The following is a 24,273-nucleotide window of genomic DNA, read 5'->3' on the forward strand; positions in this document are numbered from 1 at the left end:
AAGTAATAAAATGTAAATGTAGAGTTTAAGTATTTTAAAACCAATGCCTATATAACTATGACCCAGGTCAAGAAACAAGTGGGGAAAATGAGACAATGAAGAAAAAAAGTCAATATTATTGTGAAGGTTATCACTGTGAGTAACAGGGTCTCATTTTTTCTTTTTTTATTGATTTCAGAAAAGAAGGGAAAGGGAAAGATAGAAACATCAATGATGAGAGAAAATCATTGATCGGCTGCCTCCTACACGCCCCACACCAGGGATTGAGCCAGCAACCTGGGCATGTTCCTTGACCTGGAATCAAACTGTGACCTCCTGGTTCATAGGTTGACGCTCAACCACTGAACCACACAGGCCTGGCCAGAGTCTCATTCTTGCCTGACACTCTGAAAAGCCAACTGGTGAGGCTCAGCATTGATTCATTCATTCCATTCCTCTGTTGTAGAGGGTTGTCTCTCCTCATATTAACTCTCTTGTAGTTCTGAGTTGTTTCTGTGTACAACCAAGCAATCTCCCATGGTGCTGGGAGATGCAGGTGCTTGAGAAAGTCAGTGTGCCAGGAATTACCCGCAGCTACAAATGAGCTCAGTCTACACCCTTTCTAAATTCCCTTCACCCTTAGTCAGCAAGTCCTATAGTCTAGGTTGCTCATCCCTCATGGAATGGCCCAGACTTTCATCCCTGAGAACTCTGATAAAATCTCTCAGACCATGGTTCCTAATTACCAAGGTGGGAAAGGGCTGAAGAAAAGTGAAAACATTAATGACAGTTTCATGCTGTAAACTTTCGTTTCTGATGTTCTTTATTGTTTCATACTCTAATTATGTTGAACTTAAAGTGTGTATTTGAAGCACAGGCTCATCATTTATAGAGGCATCCCAACATAGTGGCCCCAGAGGCACAGGGCGCTTCTACAATGAGAGGCAAGCCCGAGCTCTGAGCTCATGTCCTTCAGAGGTGGGGTGAGAAGCCGGCCACCACAATGCTCTCACCGGTGATGTAGCTGGCATCTGGAGAGCAGAGGAAGGACACCAGCCCCGAACAGTCCTCAGGCTGACCCACTCTGTATGGAAAGAGGAGATGGGTTGAGAGTGATGATGCTTCCCGTGAGCCCTGGGCTCCTGTCAGATGCTGGGAAATCAAGACCCCTATGGTCATGAGAGAAAGGCTGCAAGTGGAGATATGTGGGCTCTACAGGGACTTTTACTCACCCCAGGGCTCAAATCTCAGAAAGAGGAATGCAGAGATGTGATGGTGATCTTTATTCATCATGAAGGTCTGAAGTTACATTAACCCAGATCTACAAAGGACACTGCCTCATGCACAACCTACCTCTGTATTCCATGGCAACCCTTCATATGGTTCCAAAAGTCTGGATCCTCAAACAGCTAAAGGAAAAGTCAAAAGGTTAGTGCTGCTCATCCAGATGTAATCACAATGGCACCACACCATAAACACCTTTGTGGAGGGGCTTCTGGGGGACACTCTGGGCTCGTCCCTCACAGAGGACTACAATCCTGATTTTGCTGCTGATCCCAAAGGTGGTGGACCAGAGCATCAGAACAAGAGGCCACAGGGCAAAGTGTCTCTGGGACATGGCCTGGTAGGGGAAGGGACCCTGGCACTCAGTGTGGCAGAAGCAGAAGTTGTCTTTGGTCCTTACCACTTTGCTGAAGGCTGTGTCAATTAGTCCTGGAACTAGGCAGTTCACCCGGATATCCTTTGGTGCCAGCTCCAATGACAGGGTCTTGGTGAGTCCCAGAATGGCTGCTTTACTGACATTGTAAGCCCCTAGCCTCTGTGAACACAAAGGGAAGTGGATGGCAAATAAGTAACTGAGGAGGAGAGTTTCTATTGGATCCCTAGGCCTGTGTGCATAAATATATCTCTTCAGCAATGCAGAGATAATTGAGAATCTCACAAAGAAAGGTTAAAAGCCTGCCATGTGTGTCCTTTATGGAGAAGGAGGGTCTGAGACACCCATTGATCAAATGTGGGTATAGGTGTGCCCCACCAGCAATGGTCTATTCTGGGATCTTCCTGGCTCTCTCCACTTTTCTTGGCAAATGGGGCTATTTCCTTCCTTTTCATCTAGCATCATAGAAGTTTATACTTACAGCTTCTGGTAAGTATGCCCCAATTGAGGAGACCAGAACCACAGAGCTTCCCCTGGGAAGAGAAAGATGGGATAAATACGATGGAGCCACATATAAGTGAAGCAAATAGACACATCTGGGGCATGAAAGGAAGTGGAGATGGTGGACCATGAAAGTGAGTGAAAGAAATTTAGGTTCAGATTAGAGCCTGCTCCTGCCTTCCTTCAGCCTATCTCCTCTGGCCTAGAGCATTCTGAGGACCAGGACCAAGTTTATGTTTTCATCCACACTTGGATGCTCAATCCATTAAGGAGTACTAATATGAACACTTTTATCAAATACAGCCAACACTTGCCTTTATTCTAGACTATCGTTCCATTTACTGGCTTTGAGGGTGTTCTATACTAGGCATGCTTAAGAGTAATATTGAAAGTACTTCCTAGTGGATCCTTTGGAATCTTAATCTCAGAAGCTCCACAGCCCCCACAATCCTACCCCCAAATCCTCTGGAAAAGTTTTTCTTAAGGATCCTCAGTGCTCCCTCACTCACCAAGTTCTAATGACCCTTGTTCAGACCTCACTTCTCTACCCTCCAGTTTACTTTCACATCAGATACTGTAGACTAAAATTCCTTTCTGGAACCTGTTTTGTCCTCTTGAGAAATCTGCACTCTTGCCTCTCTTTTCCCCTTTGCCTACTCATTCCCTTTCCCTCAGTATCTATTCTGTATAGGCCCGTAAATCAAAATACTTTCATTGTCTTGCAAGTGTTTTCTCTTCATGCTCTCTTTTAGTTTAGGGAGAAGATGAAGTATGCCTAAAATAATTAAAACAAACAATCATATAATTTTCACCTTCGTCTCCTAAATGTTGCCAACATTCCTTATCACAACATTCAAGGCTATCCATAATTTAGCAACATCCTGCTTGTCCAGCCTTGTCTCTGACCTCTTCCCTTCACTCATCCTGGATCTAGAGGTCATTCTGTGCAACACACACAGAGCAGGAATGATGGGGAAGATAATGGAGGACATGGCTAGCCCAAGAGTAAAAAAGTTTGAGAGATAAGAGTTGAGTGGGACTTGGAAACTCCACTACCCTTATTATGGACAGGCTGCAGGGTGCCTCAGTGTCATCAACCTGGACTTTTGTGCCCTGACCTGCTGCATGCAGCCTAAGAGAGGCCACTTTCAGTTCCCCAATTCCAGGACAGTTATGGGAACTCTGGGCCTTCCTGTCATTAGAATTCCGTTTCTCTCTTCCAGTTCCTGCTGATTTCTGGGCACTCTAGAAATTGGGTATTCATGCAAGAAGACAGGATTTTTTTCTCTTTTGTGACCTAGAAATATGAAGTTAAACTTTCACTAGTCTAGAGAGACCACATGCATTCCTCTGATTCCAGGAAAGCTGTGAGGACTCTGGACCTTTCTGTCTGTAGATCCCTTATTGTGCTACTAGTAGAGTCCTTGCCAGATTCCATGGGCATTCTAGCTATGAGAGAATGACACTATGGATAGAGTCTGAAAGTCAAATTCTCACTTCTCCTGTGTTACTGGCTCAGCTAAGCCTGCTGCCCAGAAGAAAGATCTAACTCAACACCTGGCTCTTGTTTACCACCTCTGCTTCGTATTTGACACTTAATGTCTCCATCCCTCTCCCTTTCCCTGCCCTCACCTCCTGTTCTCCATGTGGGGCAGCAGCTGGCTCAGCAGCAGGGCTGGGGCCTTCACATTGACATTCAAGATCTGAAATCAGAGCAAATGAGGGTGGGGGAGGAGAGACATTCAGTCCAGTGCATGTTCTCACTGTATTAGCAAATACATGGGCGTGATGGCTTCTGACAATGGGAAGTGGGGAGAGTGCTGGTTTTCTTTGACATACATGGGGGGGGGGGAGGGGAGGCATCCTGAAAATGCTGGAATAAGGGGATCAGGAAGCCTTTGCAGGCATAAGACCCAGAGTCTGCAGGATGTCTCCCTGTGTCTGTAAGGGTATTGGTTAGACAAAAATGCCCCATCTGGGTTTGAGAAGGCACTGGCCAATTGAGTCTGGGGAAGGCTGGTATTATAAGCTGAATTGTGTACCACCCAAACTCTATGTTAAAGTCATAACCCCTAATACCTCATAATATAACCTTATTTGGAACTAGAGTCATTGCAGACATAGTTAAAATGAGGTCATAGAATGGGCCCTAATTCAAAATGAATGGTGTCCTAAGAAGGCAAGTTTGCACATGCACGTGCGCACGCACACACACTGAGAATACCATGTGAAGATGAAGGCAGAGGTTGGAGTGATGCTTCTTTCTATAAGCCAAGTAACATCAAAGATTGCCAGCAAACCACTAGTAGCTAGGGGAGTGGCATGAATAGATTCTCTCATAGCCATCAGAAGGAACAAACCCTGCTGACGCCTTCTGACCTCCAAGACTGTGAGACAATAAATTCTGTGTGTAAGCCACCTGGGCTGTGGTACTTTGTTACAGCAGCCCTCTGAAACTAATACAGCTAGATTTCAGAGTTTAAGCCTTGGACATGAAGCATTCTTAGGCAAGGAAGGGAGTCATTCCCTTCTCTGTGCCCCACATTTATTGTGATGATCTGGCTCTCTGTTGGACCTTCCCAGCAAACTGGGAGCTCATGAACAGTGGGGATCAGAACTAGAGTGTAGCAAGCATGTCAAACTCGTGGTGGCTGCGAGTTTGACATGCTTGGTGTATACACTCTTACCTCCGTCTCACAGATGGGGAATTAAGGGTCAGAGTCCAGACACCTGGTCTGCTTGGTGGCAGTGAGTCTGTGAGGGGAAAGTGTGTGGGAGCTGAGATGGAAAGAGGGTCGTGCAGAGGGTGAGGATGACATCCAGTCAGCCCTACCTGGTGTCCCCAGACCTCACCTTGTCCCAGACCTCTTCACTGCTCCCCAAGGTACTTCCCACGTAGGGATTGACTCCTGCCACACACACCAGGAAGTCAACATTCCCAGAATGTCGCAGGGCCTGCAGGGAGAACGGGGCAATGAGGACTAAGATCAGGAAGCAAAAGAAGTTTTCTGTTGCAGTGGGAGGTATTTCCTGTTTGCTCTCCCTGGGTCTCTGCTTGGCTAAATCCAGGAGGGGACCACACCAAGTGAGGGTGGAGAGCTGTCTCTCCTCATCAGACTTAAAACATCTCTCCACCCAGATCTGTAAACCTGTTCAGGCTCTGGAGTAACCAATGCCGAGCACATGGTCAGCCTTCATTCCTGCGCTTGTTCGTTTGTTCATTTGATCAGGTTATGTTTTTAAAATAACCACTCTTCCTCTTTCTAGCTCCAAACCCTACCCATCTCCTCACCGTGGCCACCAGCCCGTCTCGGTCTTCAGCCTTCCCGACATGGCACACGGTGCCAGACACGCTCAGCCCCTCCCCCTGCAGCGCTGCCAGTGCCTGGTCCACGTTCTGCTGCTTCCGGCTGCTGACCACCACGTGGGCCCCATCCTGGGCCAGACGCCGGGCGATGGAGAAGCCAATCCTGAGGGCAGAGATGGCTATGACGGCTTCACCCCTCCCCACCCTCCTCCTGGGAGGCTGATCATTAGACACAAATTGAGTTCCACAGTGTGGTTCAAGAACTGCCTCCAAACCTTTCGAGTGGGAAAGAGGAACTATTGAACATTTTCTATACATCAGGCCTTCACCAAGACTAACCCAGTTAATTCTCACAACTATCTACACTAATAAAAGAGAAACATGCAAATTGGTGTCACTCCGCTACCCTTCCCATTGGCTAATCAGGATGATATGCAAATTAACTGCCAGCCAAGATGGCGGCCGGCAGCCAGGCAGCTTGAAGCGAACATGAGGCTTGCTTGCTTCAGTGACGAAGGAAGCCAACATTCCCCGCCTGCTGCTGCCGGCCTCTGAGCTTGCAATTTGAAACATTGTTACAAATATAGAAGGTAAACAAACTCCAGAAACCTGCTTTCAGCCAGCCGGGATCTCAGAGCTGGAGTTGAAACCGTGTTTCGATTATAGAACCCAAACAAACCAGATACCTGCTTTCAGCAGATGAGGCCTCAGAGCTGGAGCCAAGCCTCAGAACTAAAGCTGGCCCAGAATAAAAAAGAAAAGAAAAAAAGGAGCAGTTGGGAGCTTTAGTCACCCGCCAGCCTGAAAACAGCCCTCAGCCCCTCACCCAGACTGGCCAGGCACCCCAGTGGGGACCCCCACCCTGAAGGGTGTGTGACCAGCTGCAAACAGTCATCATCCCCTCACCCAGGCTGGCCAGGCACCCAAGCGGGACCCCCACCCTGATCCAGGACACCCTTCAGGGCAAGCCAGCCAGCCTCCACCAGTGTACCAGGCCTCTATCCTATATAGTAAAAGGGTAGTATGCCTCCCAACACCAGAATCAGTGGAGCCGCAAGGCCTCCTGGCACCAGGATCAGTGTGACAGGTGGCAGCACCCAAACCCCCTGATTGTCCTGCGGCAATGTGTGTGACAGGGGGCGGGGCCACAACCTCCCTATCTGCCCTGCTCTGTTCGTGACAGGGGAAGGCGCCCCAACCCCCTGATCAGCCCTGCTCTGTGCCTGATAAGGGGGAGCTCTCCAACCCCCTGATCGCCCTGCGGCTCTGTGTGTGACAACGTGAAGTGCCCAACCTCCTGATTGGCCCTGCTCTGTGTGTGACAGGGTGCAGCGCCCCAACTCCCCCCCCCCCCCCCACGGGCCCTGCCCTGTGTGTGATGGGGTAGAGCCATAACCTCCCCATCGGCCCTGCCCTAAGTGTGACAGTGGCGGTGCCCCAACCCCCTGATTGGCCCTTCTCTGTGTGTGACAGGGGGCGGTGCCCCAACTCCCCTATCGGCCCTACTCTGTGCGTGACAGGGGGGAGCTCCCCAACCCCCTGATTGACCCTGCTCTGTGCGTGACAGGGTACAGAGCCCCAACCCCCCTGATTGGCCCTGCTCTGTGCGTGACAGGGGGTGGCGCCGCAACCTCCCCATCGACCCTGCCTTGAGTGTGACAGGGGGCGGTGCCCCTACCCCCCAATTGGCCCTACCCTGAGTGTGACTGGGGGTGGCATTGCAGCCTCCTGATCCGCCCTGCTCTGTGCATGACAGGGGGCGGCGCCTCAACTCCCCAATCAGCCCTGCTCTGAGCCCGACCAGGGGCTGCACCTAGGGATTGGGCCTGCCCTCTGCCACCTGGGAGCAGGCCTAAGCCAGCAGGTTGTTATCTCCTGAGGGGTCCCAGACTGCGAGAGGGCACAGGCTGGGCTGAGGGACCTCCCCTTCCCCCGAGTGCACAAATTTTTGTGCACTGGGCCTCTACTATGTATAATAATCATATGAATAAGAAAATTTTCATAACAATTTAATTGAAGGGAACTTTTAAAAAGTAATGATCCTTCAGAACACGTGTACATGTGCGGGGCATCCAGCATGAATGGTAGAGAATCTTTAACTGCCCAGTGTTTTCTCCCTTGGTTCTAGCCAGAGGCCTCAGGTGTAAATTGCACTTTCTATAAGCCTTAAAGCTTTCCTCTGTCCTGCAATTTAAAAACTTCGATTCTGAGAAAGTGTTCTGCCTCCATTCTCCACCTCCTTACCTTAAGGAGGTCTGAAGCACTCTTGACTTGGGCTGGTTGAGTATCTGTGATCAAGGGCAGAAGGCATACGAGCCTTCTTTTATAGAAACTGCTGGGGCAACATAGAGTTTTCAATTACTCATTTGTGATGAGGGCTAGGCAATGGGGACATGCAGATTTAAAACATCATTGGGGCCCAGACAGTTTTGCTCAGTAGTAAGCATTGACCTATGTACCAGGAGGTTATGGTTTGAGTCCTGGTCAGGACACATTTCTGGGTTGCTGGCTGGAACTCCATTAAGGGGCGTGCAGGAAGTAGCCAATCAATGATTCTCATCGTTGATGTTTTTATCTTTCTTTCTTTCTCCCTTCCTCTCTCTGAAATCAATAAAAACATATTTAAAAAAAATAAAACATCATGGTGATGTGGAAGTCTGGGATATTAACAGTTCTAAAATAAAGCGATCTAAATTTGACCATGAAAGGTCAAAAGGAAGACAGAACCCCTGAACACCAGAATTCCCCCCTCCTTTCTGTGGTAATGACTCATTAAAGACTGTGGCCCATTATGGCAGTTAGAGGATAAGTGGAATTGGAGGTACATAGGAAGAGATGCGACCAGGAGAGGGTCATCTATGTAAGCTCTCTGAGCTGATCTTGAGACATCGCCTTGTCCAGTGCCCTACTGTCAGTGAACACTCTGCAGTCAATGGACTCTCTAAGTCTGAGAGACCAATAGGTCTCTGGCTTCTCCCTATTAGACCAGGACCCTAAAAGTCCATGGCCACCTGCCCATGAAGGATCGGGAGAGAGAGCTGTCCCGATGATGATAAGTTAAATACCTTAGGGTTACCCAGCCAGTAAGTGGCAGAGACTAGATTCAAACACTGCTCTGAGTGAGCCAGAAGCAGTTGATTTTCCAAATCTTATCATTCTTGGAACTTAGAAATGGGATGTTTTAGGAAGACACACTGAGTTTGGGGTTAATGATAAACGCCAGAGCTGTGTAATGAGATGGGGGTGTCAGGAAGGATATGTGAGAAGGACTTCCCCTGCCCTGGGATGGACTCTAAATCTGTTCATTACATGGACTCCCATTCACTCACCCGCTTGTAGACCCAGTGACCACAGCTACTTTCCCAGCCAGTGGACCGCTTCTATCTGCTGTTTTGCTGCTCATTCTTGCTGAGAGGACTGAGGAGCATTGAAGACCCTTAAAGGCCCAAGATGTGGCTCTGAACATGCTAGTCATTGTCTGGCCTCCGGCCTCCTGGACCCAAAGCTGGGGAAGAACCTGGGAAGACAACAATCACCATGAACCATGTTAGAATCTGACTCCACCCATCCTTCGTGGGAGGGTACCACTGAAGTCTCTGATAGGTGTCCTACCATCCTTTAAACATACCAGGAAGCACAGAGCTGCTCATATCCTTTCCATGACCAGTTCCCCAAATGGGCTTCCCTGCAATGCTGGGTCCCTGGTAGATGCCTGAGTGATACTTGCCTGACTCACCTCCACACCCCCAAACAAAGAATATCACTGTGGTCTTCTGAGAGTCACCTTTGTACTTCTCTCCATACATCTATTCTTCCACAAAGAAATTGCATTGGGCTTTCTTCTTATCTTTCCCAAGTCTGTTGCAACCACCCTGGTCCAAGTTCTTGTCCCCTTCCCCACCTGCTGCAAACTCCTCTTCCTTCAGCTCTTCACCTGAAGCAACAGCAATTGTTTCCTCATCAGATATACCAGATGTGTCAGCATTTCTGGGAGGCAAGTTGTTTTCCCACATCACAAATGACTCTGATCCAACTGAGATAAAAGTCCAGCCACTCCCCCTTTGTTTAAAAATCTTTCATAGTGCCTATACCTCACATCTCTTGAACTCCAGGCCATATTGTCCAGCCCTACCTTCCCAAAGACCCTATGGCAACTGTTTCATTGTAACTGTTTCAGCAATACCTCATTTCTTCAGTAACTTTCTCTAAACCCACACCTTTCATCCCAAACCTTCCCTCCATCTTATGGGGAGATCAAGGAACAATAGTTGTCTTGGGTTGCCTACCTCAGAATCACATTTAAAAATCAAGTAGTTTTTTGGAGATGGCCTTGGGAAGCAATGTTAGGGGAGTGGAAGGAGTGAGAAGGGAAGATAGCCCATAAATGGTACATTATCAAGTGAGTTATGTCTATTGGTAACTGAAGGTCAATCTTTTTGAGGAACTCTGAGCAATAGTTTTGTTTCCTAATTCTCACCTGAGGATATGTTTATTGATTTTAGAGAGAAAGGAAGGGAGAGTGAGAGTGAAAGAACAAGAGAGAGAGAGAGAGAGAGAGAGAGAGAGAGAGAGAGAGAGAGAGAGAGAGATACCCATATGAGCCCTGAACTGCGATTGAATTTGCAATCTTTTGATGTATGGGATGGTGCTTCAACCAACTGAGCTACCTGGCTAGGGAGGACAAAGGACTGGACTTAGGGTGACCAAGAATCCCTGTTTCTAGGACTCCAGGTTTTATCACTGAAAGGCCCACATTCCAGCAAATTGCTAAGTCCTAGACAAACCAGACAGGCGGTTACCAGCCCAGGGGCACATCCAGCTCCTGTCAGTCACTAGCTGAGGACTGCTCCTGGGGTGGAACAAAGAGGTGACCAGCAGAGACAGCAGAGGGTCTAGGTAAGGTGGAATGGTGCGGTAACACCATGGGAATTGGGACTTTCTCTTATGAGGGAAAAAAGCTTGTGGAGGTTTTTACAAAATGGTATTTTGACATAAATAAATGATGATCACACTCAGGGAGCCATAAACTTTATTCTAGGCCCTCATGACTAAAATAGCCAATCATTGTTTCTCTAGTGTTCATTTTTTTTTGTCTTAATTCTTCTTCCATTTTCTGAGTGATCTATCCCAGTTTATTAAGCTGTTGCACAATATGGAAAGCTAACCTAACCCTTCCCAGGAACAAAATCATAGGGCTCTGAAAATAGACAAGTTCACATCTGTATTCAACATAACAGCTCTAAACAACCATGCACTTACTAGCTAAATCTCTGGGTTTCCAAGCAAGTTCAATTCTGTTGATCTCAAGAAATGTTATGGACTGAATTGTGTCCTCCTGCCCCTAGGTTCATATGTTGAAGCCCTAACCTCTACAGCTTCAGAGTGTGACTGTATTTGAGACGGGACCTTTAAAGATGTGAATAAATTCACCTAAAACATTTTACATATAAAAACAGATTTATGAATAAGGACATTTATTATGCAATTTGTAATAGTTGAAAAAATAGATAAACTTAAATGCTGAATATGGGATGCATGTTACTGATGGAATATATGTAGCCATTAAAAAGGGTGTTCATAAGTAGTTTGTAACAATACTGAAATGTTTTTGTTAAAATGCTAACTGAAAAATCATGACACAAACTTATATACAGCATGGCTGAAATTATATTAGCATAAATGTCTACATAGAAAAATATGGTAAATAAGCCTAAAAGTAAATAAGCTGTGATGGAATAACAGTGATAGATTAAATATGTACTTCAGCTTTCTCTTCTTTCCCTTCACCACTAAAAGGTACTTTTTAAAGAAGGAAGAAAGGGAACAAAACCAAAGAAATACAGTAAAAAAAAAAAAAAGCACAAAAAACTTTATGAAAATTAAGGATTGAGAAATTCTTGCAAGATAGATAGAGTTAACTTTCTACAGAAAGCTCCAGTTCAAAACACGTGCATGGGAGAACAGCAGTAAAAGGTGAGAGCAGCTGTAGGTGCCCCAAAGCTCAGAGGCAACAGATAGAAAGAGTAGGAGGGGCCTGGGTAATTGTCAGAACAGGGTACTTGCATTTGGAGGAGCCTAGGCCAATGGTTGGAAAACTCATTAGTCAGCAGAGCCAAATATCAATAGTACAACGATTGAAATTTCTTTTGAGAGCCAAATTTTTTAAACTTAAACTATATAGGTAGGCACATTGTTATTAACTTAATTAGGGTATTCCCAAGGCTTAGGAAGAGCCACACTCAAGGGGCCAAAAAGCCGCATGTGGCTGGTGAGCCGCAGTTTGCCGACCACGGGCCTAGGCCATTAGAACTCTTCTCTGAATCACTGCCATTTTGTCAATCACCCCCTGAGTAAGAGTATCAGCCCCTGGGAAGGTAACCACAAAAAAAACCAGAAGAAAGTTGGATTAGCCCAGCCACTGTGGCTCAGTGGTTGAGCATCGACCTATGAACTAGGAGGTCATAGTTTGATACCTGGTCAGGGCTCATGCCTGGGTTGTGGGCTTGATCCCCAGTAGGGGGTGTGCAGGAGGCAGCCGATCAATGATTCTTTCTCATCATTGACATTTTTTTCTCCCTCCCCCTCTCCCTTGTTCTCTCTGAAATCAATTAAAAAATATGTATTTTTTTAAAAAACTTGGATTAATACAATAAAAGGAAGAAAACAAGAAAAAAACAGCATAATGAAAAACACAAAATAAGATTTCAGGGAGAAACCAAGATGGCGGCATAGGTAAACACCGGAGTTTGCTGACTCGAACAACCACTTCAAAAATACAACTAAAAGACAGAACGGACATCATCCAGAACCACAGGAAGGCTGGCTGAGTGGAAATTCTACAACTAGAAGGAAAGAGAAAAGCATACCGAGACTCAGAGGAGGCGCAGTGCAGAAGTAAAATACTAAGGTGCGGAGGTGCATGCGGAGCAGGCTGGAGGCTGAGGGCGAGGTTGTCGTTTTCAATCAGGACGGAGTCTCAGGCTCTGAGCTCCAGTTCTGGGCGAGTCTTAAGGGACCCAGACTCATACGAGAGAAGCGGGACTATCTGGCATTGGTTGGAACTCGAGGGCAGCTTTCTCTCTGAGGGGCTTGCAGCGATTACCGGGACACTGAGAAGCAGAGCCTCTGAGGGCTGGACTGAGAGCAGCCATAACTGCTAGCCCTGCCCTGTTGATCCAGTGGGACCTGCCCCGCCCAAGTCCTGCAGGGAGGCTTTTGTTGGAGAGCCTCAGGCAAAGGCTAGATTAGCACCTCCCTAGAGATCCAGGAGCCAGGAAACCCAGAGGTCAGAGTGGGACCATCCAGTTTGCAGCTCTGTGGAACCATAAAGGACACACTCAGGGGGCAGACTCAGTGAGCACCAAAGCCACATTGAAGCAAGTCTTGCCCCAGAGGGGTGTCTCCAGCACAGAAGTTCTCCCACTGCAGACACAGCTGATTCTCACTGCCAATTGGCCTGGAGGTCAATTCTTCCCAGTGATAACTACAACAATCAAGGCTTAACTACAACAAGACTGTGCACAAAGACCACAAGGGGGTGCACCAAGAGTGTCCTCCTCAGGTAATTGGGGAGGCTGAACCACTGGGCCCTAGAGGACACTCAGCACAGAAAAAACCACTTTATGAACACAGGGAAGCATAAAAAATGCGGAGACAAAGAAAAAGGACACAAATGACAGAAATGGAGGAAAGAAAACTACTGGATATAGAGTTCAAAACCACACTTTTAAGATTTTTCAAGAATTTTCTAGAAACTGCCAATGAACTTAATGAGATCTACAAGAAATCTAATGAGACCCTCGAGGTTGTGATAAAGGACCAACTAGAAATTAAGCATACACTGACTGAAATAAAGAATATTATACAGACTCCCAACAGCAGACTAGAGGATTGCAAGAATCAAGTCAAAGATTTGAAATACAAAGAAACAAAAAACACCCAACCAGAAAAGCAAAATAAAAAAAGAATCCAAAAATATGAAGATAGTGTAAGGAACCTTGGGACAACTTCAAGCGTACCAACATCCGAATTATAGGGGTGCCAGAAGAAGAGAGAGAGCAAGATATTGAAAGCCTATTTGAAGAAATAATGACAGAAAAACTTCCCCTACCTGGTGAAAGAAATAGACTTACAAGTCCAGGAAGCGCAGAGAACCCCAAACAAAAGGAATCCAAAGAGGACCACGCCAAGACACATCATAGTTAAAATGCCAATAGCAAAAGACAAAGAGAGAATCATAAAAACAGCAAGAGAAAGAAAGTCAGTTACCTACAAGGGAGTACCCATACGACTGTCAGCTGATTTCTCATCAGAAATATGCAGGCCAGAAAGGAGTGGCAAGAAATATTCAAAGTGATGAATACCAAGAACCTACAACCAAGATTACTTGATCCAGCAAAGCTATCATCCAGAGTTGAAGGTCAGATAAAGAACTTCACAGATAAGGAAAAGCTAAAGGAGTTCATCACCACCAAACCAGTATTATATGAAATGCTGAAAGGTTTCCTTTAAGAAGAGGAAGAAGAAGAAAAAGGTAAAGATACAAATTATGAACAACAAATACACATCTATCAACAAGTGAATCTGAAAATCAAGTGAATAATCTGATGAACAGAATGAACTGGTGATTATCATAGAATCAGGGGCATAGAAAGGGAGTGGACTGGCTATTCTTGGGGGGGAAAGGGGTGAGGGGGATGCGGGAAGAGACTGGACAAAAATCGTGCACCTATGGATGAGGACAGTGGATGGGGAGTGAGGGAGGAGGGTGGGGTGGGAACTGGGTGGAGGCGAGTTATGGGGGGAAAAAAGAGGAACAAATGTAATAATCTGAACAATAAAGATTTAATTAATAAAAAAATGATTTCAGGAATAAGTCCAAATGTACATGAATGTTCATAATAAATGCAAATGGGTTAAGTTAACATACTAAAAGATGGAGCCTCTCAAATTAAATCTTTTAATAACCCAGCTAAATTTAATTCACAACAGACACAATTAGAACAAAATGGCTAAGGAAGATTGACAATAAAGAAATAGATGCTGACATAGCAGGCAAATATTAAAGGACAAGTAAGATAATATTATAATTAGACAAAATATAATTCAAGGGAAAAGGTATTAAAACAGTTTAATGATTTATATTCATTAACTATACATAAAACAATAATTATAGTAGTTATTGTTATGTACTTAACACATAAATTTAACTTTCTTTGTTGTTAATCTTCACCCAAGGACACTTTCTCCATTGATTTTTAGAGAGAGTGAAAGGGAGGGGAAGAGACACACAGAGAAGAAACATCGAAGTGAGAGACACATCAATTGCTTGCTTTCTGCACGTGCCTGCAACTGAGGCACGTGTCCTTGACCAGAATCGACCTGGAGACCCTATAGTTCAAGGGCCAGTTCTCTAACCACTGAGAAAACAGGCCAGGGCTTAACACATAAATTTAAAATTGACAAACCCACAATGTTACCAGGTAACTTAACATATATCTTTCTGAAATCAACACTTTAATGGGCAAGATGTAAGATTATAGAGAATTTTATGTAATAATTAACAAGGAAATCTCAATAAATTCTGAAGAGCAGAAATTATGTGGGTCATCCTTATTCACTGACCTATGTGCAAAATATAAATTAACACAAAGGTATAGGACCCCCTCTCTCCCTCCCCCCTAATCATATACCTGGAAATTTTAAGTCTCTGATCCTTGAACAGAAGCCTGGGACCAGAGCAATCATGGAACTCTGCTGATGGCCCTGTTATTCTGGTATATAAGGGCTTCATCCTGTTCCCTTTTGTCTTTCTTGACACTCCCCTAAATTCACCCCGTTCCCTGCCCACCACACTCCCAAGCCCTTTGTTGAATCATGAGAATATCTAAGATAATGTGACATCCTTAGAATCACCTGTAATGTCCCTGAATAATCCCTCAATATCCTGCCTCCAAAGCTGCCCCAACTAGGTTCCTGGTAACAAAAGTTCCTGGAGCAAGACGGGTTCACATTCCCAGGGACAGTACAGACAGGGGGCATGGGATGATGATTGCAGTAAGAGAGAAAGGACCTCGGTAAGGAAGTGGACATGAACCCTGCGCGCGCGCGCGCGTGTGTGTGTGTGTGTGTGTGTGTGTGTGTGTGTGTTGCCTGAACTTCTAAAGCATTTCTGGATCCTCTTGATATTTGTCATGATGAATTGTGTTTCTATGAGTGGCATGTTCATGCTTGTGACATGTGTTTGGAAATTCTACTTTTCAGATTTCCTGACTCTAAGAGCACGGTTATGCAATGTTTGGGCCCTCCAAAAATGCTTGTAAGTTGACACTGAACAGAGAGATAAAGCCCCTGAACCCTTCTCTGAGGCCCCCTATTCCATGACTTCCCAGTGAGCTAAGGCAGCCCAGCCTAGGCGCTCCTGTTGCTTCTTGGCCCTTCCTTGTCTCACTCTGCTAAGTATATTTTTGCTGTGGGCAGTGCATTCCTGCTTGCTTTGCTACACTGCCTCTTGATAGAAATCTTTCCCTCAAGAAGACAAGAACAGAGATCTCATTGCCTCCTCTCGTTCTCTCACTGGTAACAGAGTATCGTCCCTCGAACCAAAGGGTTGAGGGTTTGATTCCTGATCAAGGGTATGTACCTCGGTTGTAGGTTCACTCCCTAGCCATGATCAGGGCATGTGCGGGACGCAACCAATTGATGTGTCTCTCTCACATTGATATTTCTCTCTCTCCCCCTCCCGCCCTCCTTTCCACTCTCGAAAAAAATCAATGGAAAAAATATCCTTGTGTGAGGATTAACACACAAAAAAGCATTATTATAAATGTTCATGGATAAATGACAAATTTAAATAAAAGTTTCATGGCTTATAAAGATCCTTAAAACCCTGCCTGTTGTTGCTCAATGGTTGAGTACTGACCCATGAATCAGGAGGTCAGGGCTCAATTCCTGGGCAGGGCACATGTGCAGGTTGCTGGCTGGATCCCCAGTAGGGGGCATTCAGGAGGCAGCTGATCAATGATTCTCACTGATGTCTCTATCTCTCCCTCTCCCTTTCCCTCTCTGAAATCAATAAAAACATATTTTAAAAAAAGGTCCTTAGAAAGAAAGACTATGAAAAAATCAGAATTTATCAGTGCCTCTGCAGAATCTATACTAATAAAAGAGTAATATGCTAATTAGACCGGGACACCTTCCAGAGACCTTCCGGGCATCCTTCCAGACAAAGCTGGGGGATTAGCCGGCCTGCTAACTGCCCCCAAATGGCCCAATGGGGACGTGGCCAGCCTGCAAATGGCCATCACCTCCTTGCCCAGGCTGGCTATGCCTCCCAACAGGGACCCTCACCCCAATGGGGGCATGGCCAGCCTGTAAACAGCCATCAGCCCCTCACCTAGGCTGGCCACACACCCCAATGGGGACTCCCACCCCGAAGGGTGTGTGGCCAGCCTGAAAATGGCCCTCAGCCCCTCACCCATGCTGGCCACGCCCCCCAGTGGGGACCCCCACCCCAATGGGGGCGTGGCTGGCCTGAAAATCACCCTAGACCCCTCGCCCAGGCTGGCCCTGCCCCCAAGGGGACCCCCACCCTGATCCAGGATCCCCTTCTGGGCAGACCAGCCGGCCCTTACCTGTGCACTAGGCCTCTATCTATACTAATAAAAGGGTAATATGCTAATTAGACTGGGAGACCTTCTGGACAAAGCCATGGTGGCGGAGCTGAGGCAGAGGTGGTTAGGGGAGATCAGGCCAGGAGGGGAGGGAAGTTGGGGGTGAACAGGCTGGCAGGGGGGTAAGTTGAGGGTGAGCAGGCTGGGAGAGGGGGCAGTTGGTGGCAATCAGGCCAGCCGGGGGTGGGGCAGGTGGGGGTGAGCAGGCCAGCAGGCAGAGTGGTTAGGGGGTGATCAGGCTGGCAGGCAGAAGTGGTTAGGGGCAGTTATGCAGGCAGGCAGGCGAGGGGTTGGGAACCAGCAGTCCCGGATTGTGAGAGGGATGTCTGACTGCCAGTTTAGGCCTGATTCCTGTGGGACATCCCCTGAGGGGTTCCAGATTGGAGAGGGTGCAGGCTGGGCTGAGGGACACTCTCCCCCAGTGCACAAATTTTGTGCCCTGGGGCTCTAGTTATCTAATAAGAAATTGAAACGAAAGAAGTTATCTAAATAAAAATGGGTCCTGGTGGAAAAATCCTAAATAACAAAGAGGTAATATTCAAATTGACCATCATGCCCTCACAAAGATGGCTGCCTATGACCAGGCCAGCAGGGGTGTTAGTGAGGGATGACCAAACGACTGAACAAGCAGGCTGCATGGGGCGCCCAGGCCAGTAAGGGGTTAGTGAGGGATGACCAAATGACTGAATAGGCAGGCTGCGTGGGGTGACCAGGCCGGCGGGGGAGGCAGTTGGGGGCAACCAGGCCAGCTGAGGGGGAAGTTGGGGGCAACCAGGCCAGCAGGGGGGGCAGTTAGGGGTGATCGGCTGGTGGGAGGGGGGGTGGAGAGGGACAGTTAGGAGTGACCAGGCAGGCAGGCAGGTAAGTGATTAGGAGCCAGCAGTCCAGGATTGTGAGAGGGATGTCCGACTGGGGATCGGGCCTAAACTGGCAGTCGGACATCCCCTGAAGGGCCCAAGATTGGAGAGGGTGTAGGCTGGGCTGAGGGGACCCCCCCCCCCCGTGCACGAATTTCATGCACTGGACCTCTAGTACAAAAATATTAGGCTATGATTATGCACCAGAATTGTTTTTTGAGAAGTTAATTTATTAATTGTACCAATGTGTTTTGCTCACCATATCATTTCTCAGCCTCCACACAACCTCACCCCACCCTACTCTACACAGGTCCTTTGTATCTAGGTCTTTTGTAATTCCTTTCCTGGGACTTTTTTTGCAAGAGGAAAGGCCAAAAGCGTTTAAAGCCAAATGCTCTTCTGTTTTTTTGTAAAAGTGCAAACCCAGTCAAGAAGAGGGAAGAAAGAGAGGAGGGGCTTCTGCCTGAGAGAGTAATGGAGTGAGGGTGGAGAAGTGGGGAGATTCTTCTAAACAGGGGAGAGCCTGGGTTACCAGGATTTCACTAATAATTTGGGGGGCTAGGGAGGGGTTAAGACCTCAAAAAAACAACAACATTGCAAATCAAAGAGAAGACTTTGCTTCTTCAAGACCCTGATGCCCTCTTTCCACACTCCCCACAGGTGGCCACTGTTCAAAAGTTGTGTGCATCATTCTTGTCCATGCTTTAATATATATTGATTTCAGAGAGAAAGGGAGAGGAAGAGAGAGAGAGAAACATCAATGATGAGAGAGAATCATTGATCTCATTGATGGGCTGGCTCCTGCATGCCCCCTACTGGGGATCAAGCCAGAAACTCTGGGCATGTGCCCTGATCAGGAATTGAACTATGACCTCCTCCTGGTTCATAAGTTGATGCTCAACCACTGAGCCACACTGGGCGGGCATGTTTTTGCATTTTTACTATACATGCATTCATAAATAATACACATTGTTTTGCTTGCTTTTAAGCTTTACCAAAAGTGGTAATATAATTCTACAACTCACCGGTGTTCATCCACTTTATGTTTTTGGAATTGAACCTCACACATGCATTGATAGTTCATTCACTTTCACTGCACAGGACAGAGCATCCTCATTGCATACATATACACAATTTACTTATCCATGTCCTGTTAATGGACATTTGGGTTTTTATAACCTAGCACATGTAATGCTGTCACAAACATCCTCATGCCCATCTCCTTGCACCACACATGTGTGAGCTTCTCTCTAGAGTTTATATTGGAAGGGGGAAGCTGGATCAAAGAGCACACATATCTTGATCTATACTATACATCGCCAAATTTGTTTTCCCAAAGTCATTGTACCAATTTATACTTGTATGAGAGCTCCTGTTCCTTCACCTCATTCCTAATATTTATGCTCTCAGACATTTTCATATTTGTCATTCTGATACCTGTAAAATAGCATCTCATATTACTTTGCATTTTTTTGCTTACCAGTGAGGTTGGTTCTTTTTACAAGTCTGATGGGTCCTCTTTTATAAATTGCCTGTTCATTCTGTTTATTGAATTGTTTGTCTGTTTCTTATTGATTATTAAGGATTATTTGCATATTGTGAACACCAGTCTTTTTTGGTAGTCTGCTGGCATCATCCTACTTTTTGCTGTCATCTGACCTCCAGCTTATAACTCCTTATTTCTTGAAGATTTTAGCACTGTTTTATTTGCCTCTCTTCTCAGTACTAGGCCTGTCTTAATTATTAGAAATTTTAATATCCACAGAGATGATCTTCTTAGTTCCTGATCTCCTCAATCCAGTAATCCTTCTTCTCCCTCCACCAACCCACCCACTCCCAGATTCTTGCCTGAGACCACGCTTTACCAATAACGGCATTCCCTGATATATTGATGACAAGCATCCAACTCTTTCACTAAACTTGTACCACACTTCCTCCCATAGCCCGATTCAATCATTTCTCAATCATAATGGAATCTACTATCCATTGACCTGCCAATTTTTCATGTCCCTTCCCCCCCCCCCCCCCCCATCCTCAGCTTCTATCTTACCTGGCTTAGAATCTACACTCCATCTTACAGTCACTTCTCTGTATGTGTAGCTGTTCCCTTGCTCTTCTCGTCCTCTCTTGAAGTTTTTGGGAAAAACCCCAACCCTGCATAAGTATAACTCTCCATTAACTCCCCAACAGCACATCAGCAAATGATATTTGCTAGAGAAAAAGTTGAAGTAGGGAAAATGGTACAACAATGGTGCTGTGACCTGCACAGCTGGGTTCAGGATCTGAAGGAGGGGCCTATGCACAAATGAAAACACTAGACAAGAAATATGAATTATTAAGGGGTGGGGGCCAGGTGGTGTCTCTTTCATGAAGAGCACACTGACCTCTGGCCAGTCCGCTTTTTATTTACTTGAATACCATCTGCCCTTTTGCAATGCATACAGGCAGACCAAAGGTAAAGTTTGGTAAACAGTAAAAGGATTATCAGGTTAGGGAATTGCCTTGTGCCACCACTATCTGAACACTTGGTGCTTGGCATCAGCCCTGCTAATGCCCAAGGCCCATCAGCCTTCCGCGTTCTTGGTGCACTCTCGTGACAGTATTGGCAAGCGGTGGCTGCCCGCACAATGGTAAAACAAGCGAGTGATATTCTCTTGACAACAACGGTAAAGGAACTTCCTTTAAACTCATGGACAGTAACCTTAGGAGTCTCTTTAGCGCTGTCCTCTTTCAAACCACTTCACTTCCCTAGTTGATTCACTTTCTTGTATTTTTATAGACCATTATTTCATAATGTCTCCTTTTTCCTCAAATTTGCAACCTCTCCCACTTTCTCATGGTTTGATGATGATCTTGCTTCTGATTGTACAGAAACTATAGAAGCAATCTAAAAAATATTATGGACCCCTACATAGGGTCCCAGCTCTGTTTTTCCTTCTGTTATAGTGAATGAAATGTCAGTGCTCCCCTGTACTAGTAAAGTCAACACTTCCACTTTTTGCCCTGGGCCCCATTCCTTCTCACCTGGCAGTGTTTCTTGTGAGACTGTGGACAGGCCTGTAAACTGGCCCCTTTGAATTTGCTTGTTCTCCCTCCCTCACACTCTATTCTTCACTTTTGCTGCCTTGCCCTTCAATAAAGTATTAGAATATTAGCTTTGCCTGGAGTTCTGATTCTACCACCAAGACACAGCACTATAACTGGTGTAGGATTGGGGTTGGATTCTCTACATGACAAAGTAAAGGTACAACCCTCAGGGTCTATCTTGCTCAGCTCCATCATGTGATTTTCAGACCTTCAGAAGGAGCAGGTACCAGGTGGCCAGTGCTTTTGCACCCTCTAACCATATTAAAAGGGAAGCAGGGGGCGAAGATTACTAATCACGCTTTGTCTTAGACAAGCACAACCAAGTCAGTGTGTAAGGCTGGGGAGGAGAGGAGTGAGTTGCTTCCTTCTAAGCCAGAACTCCATGCCTCTAGAATTGACCAGAATGACCTCCTCTAGTCTGGATTATTCTGTCTACATCACAGCAGTGAGCTGATGAATTAGGATTCGTTAGCTGGTGGATTTGGATGTGGCAGCACAAAGAGGCATAAATGGTCTCTTCTTGCTTTTGGCTCAACCTGGCCCTGACCAGCTCCTCCTCAAATCTGACTTGGAAACATGTTAAAGTGTAAAAACCTAAACAACTTTAGCCTTTCCTATTAATTTAATTCAACAAATATTTATCAAGTGACTGCTCTGTGATGACCGAGGCATCACACACAGTACCTTGGCCTAGAGCAGGCAGACTATTGGTAAACAGTTATGACTGATGTGGCAGAGGAAATGAGGGAGACAGATCTGCAGGATTTTGGAGAGATGACTGTAGCAGTATGACCCTTAGTGCATGAAACACCTGGAGAAACAAGAGGGAATCTGGGAAGGGCTAGGGAGCTTGCAGCTGCTGATTTTGTGTACTCTCAACAAGAAGAACAAACAGAATCCTGGCTCCAGGGCCCTGTTGGCTGCCTCTCCCTGGCTATCCTGCAGACAGCTTAAACTCTGTTCAACTGAATTTACCTTCCTGCTCTAAACCCTCTTTTTCTCCTGCACTTATTATACCACCACCTCCCCTGTTAGACATCTGGGAGTGTAACAAAATGACCCCCGCTATAGGGTATGCTTATGACTTAAATGCTGAGTTGTCATTTTTTTTTGCACAATGATGTGGCTGCCCTATGGGGCCATAGGTTCAGGCCATACCCCTCTCGTGTCACCGAAAGCAGATGGCCTTGGATATTCGTGTCAATTATCAGGGAGGCTCTGGGCCCTGCAAATGGGTGCCCCAGGGAGGACATAGGCAAGGGAGGAAACTCCTTTCTCTTTCTGTCTGTGAAGCTTCTTATTTCCCCTTCAATTTTGAATGATAGCCTTGCTGGATAGAGTATTCTTGGATTCAGTCCCTTGCTTTGCATCACTTTGTAAATTTCCTTCCATTGTTTTCTGGCCTGATGTGTTTCTGTTGAGAAATCATTTGATAATCTAATGGGAGATCCCTTGTATGTAACTTTCTGTCTCTCTCTTGCAGCCTGTAAGATTCTCTCTTTGGCCAGACAGGATAAAATTCACCTCGACAAGACACAACACAAAGGGAACAAAGCACGAATGTACTCACAACAACAATAACCCCAGTATAAGTGATCATCTGAGAAAAGAGAATTAGGGGAGAGAAAAGACAGCATAAATGTTATCGAAGAGAGAGAAAAAGATAAGAGAGAAAAGAAAAAGGAGAATATATATATGGGGGCAGGGGGGTAAAACACCACAGAACCAATAGAAAATTGAAAACCAACAAAAAAAAAATACAAAAACCAACAACAAAAAAAATACAAACACCAAACCCCCAGCAAAGAGGGTGGGGGCAGAATCTGTAGAGGCTGAGCTTGTATACAGAAAATCAGGTTGAGAATTGGGTGAATATAGGGAGGATCTCAGTTCAGTATAGAGAAAGTAGAAGGGGATGGGTGGATAAGAGGAAAGAGAAAGAGAGAAAATAATAATAATAATAAATTTACCAAAAAATTGATTTCAAAATGGTATAAAAATAGCAAATAAAAATAAAATAAAATAGAGTGATGGAAGAATAATGTGAAAAGAAATAGAAAATAAAGCAACAAACAAAAACAGGAAAACAAAGAAACAAGAAAAAAAAAAAAAAGAGGTAACAAAATAATAATAAAAAAAATAGCCGAAACCGGTTTGGCTTAGTGAATAGAGCGTAGGCCTACAGACTGAGGGGTCCCAGGTTCGATTCCGGTCAAGGGCATGTGCCTGGGTTGCGGGCACATCCCCAGTAGGGGGTGTGCAGGAGGTGGCTGGTTGATGTTTCTCTCTCATCGATGTTTCTGACTCTCTGTCTCTCTCCTTTCCTCTCTGTAAAGAATCAATAAAAATATATTTAAAAAAAAATGAAAAAGTGAAGTGTTGTTCCTTTGGCTGGCTTAAGATCCCAGTCTTCTGTACTGTAATGTTTCTCAGGTTCCCGTTGCTGGGACTGAAGGTCTCTCTTTAGGCCAATCCCTTTGGACACTCAGGGACTATTTAGATTTTTTTTTTAAAATCCTTTATACCATTCAGGGTGGAATCTGAGTGTGGCCGTATTGATTGCCTGGACACTGGAAGGAAGGGACTATCTCTTCAGGACAAAATGGCTGCCCAGATCGCGGGCTCAGGCATGACTCAGAACCAAACTCGTTGCCATTTCTCCTGGAACCCCCTTTCTCCCCAGATTCCACAAGTCCGCACCTTCTCCCACACTCCAGCCACGGGTAAGTGTCTGTATCCGAAAGGTCCTATGGACTAGGCTCAATGAAGAAAGGCACAGGCCACAGAGATGGCAGAAGCTGCACCTCTGCGCACTCCTCTCTTGCCAGCACTCTTCAGCCTTTCCTGACTGTGGACCCAGATCTAGAGTCCCCTGCCATCCAGCAGTTCTGAGGACCTTCTTTCCACAGTCAGACACTGCCTGCCCCAGAGGACATGGCTCGGTGCCGTGCGGATTCCCTCTGACCCTCAAGGCTCAGAGGTCTGGCAGATTATCCTTCCCAGAGCCTTGACTTTACCTTTCTCCAGGGGTCCTCTGCCCTTCCCGGCTACAAACCGTCTCCCAGCCGAGTCTCCTTCACCAATTCGGGCTGGATGTTACTCGTTTCAGCTGCTCACTCTATCTGCTCCGGGACAAGGCTCAGGACATGTCCGTCTATACAGCCGCTATTTTGTCTCTCTCCTTTCTCTTTCTGGATCTTGCTCTTTGGGGTC

At 46.0% G+C, this 24,273-nt stretch overlaps 1 protein-coding gene across 2 annotated transcripts; it reads right to left on the reverse strand.

Annotated features, from left to right (window-relative positions):
• Window positions 1–774: 774 nt before the first annotated feature.
• On the reverse strand, window positions 775–24,273 carry LOC118664261 (dehydrogenase/reductase SDR family member 2, mitochondrial-like). 2 transcript variants are annotated; one of them, XM_036324203.1, is made up of 9 exons: window positions 24,078–24,273; window positions 8,774–8,961; window positions 5,430–5,607; window positions 4,991–5,092; window positions 3,770–3,840; window positions 2,118–2,169; window positions 1,664–1,798; window positions 1,333–1,388; window positions 775–1,063 (listed from the first exon to the last, which is right to left on the reverse strand). In XM_036324203.1, exons 2-9 carry the CDS (start codon window positions 8,917–8,919, stop codon window positions 952–954), a joined length of 852 nt encoding a protein of 283 aa, XP_036180096.1. In that variant the 5' UTR covers window positions 8,920–8,961; window positions 24,078–24,273; the 3' UTR covers window positions 775–951. The 2 variants fall into 2 exon arrangements, with proteins under 2 accessions (XP_036180096.1, XP_036180106.1); XM_036324213.1 differs by having other exon boundaries at window positions 24,116–24,263.

The sequence above is a fragment of the Myotis myotis genome, unplaced genomic scaffold (assembly GCF_014108235.1).
Source record: "Myotis myotis isolate mMyoMyo1 unplaced genomic scaffold, mMyoMyo1.p scaffold_m19_p_1, whole genome shotgun sequence".
Lineage (NCBI taxonomy): Eukaryota > Metazoa > Chordata > Mammalia > Chiroptera > Vespertilionidae > Myotis > Myotis myotis.

Bases quoted from the DNA above. Each gene is read 5' to 3' on its own strand.
- LOC118664261 (XM_036324203.1), bottom strand. From the start codon at position 8,919: ATGACTAGCATGTTCAGAGCCACATCTTGGGCCTTTAAGGGTCTTCAA. The intron at 5,093-5,429 runs GTGAGGAGATGG...TTCTCCCTGCAG, and splicing joins GAGACGGGCTGGTGGCCACG to GCCCTGCGACATTCTGGGAA. The intron at 2,170-3,769 runs GTGAGGGCAGGG...TTCTCTTCCCAG, and splicing joins CCCCACATGGAGAACAGGAG to GGGAAGCTCTGTGGTTCTGG.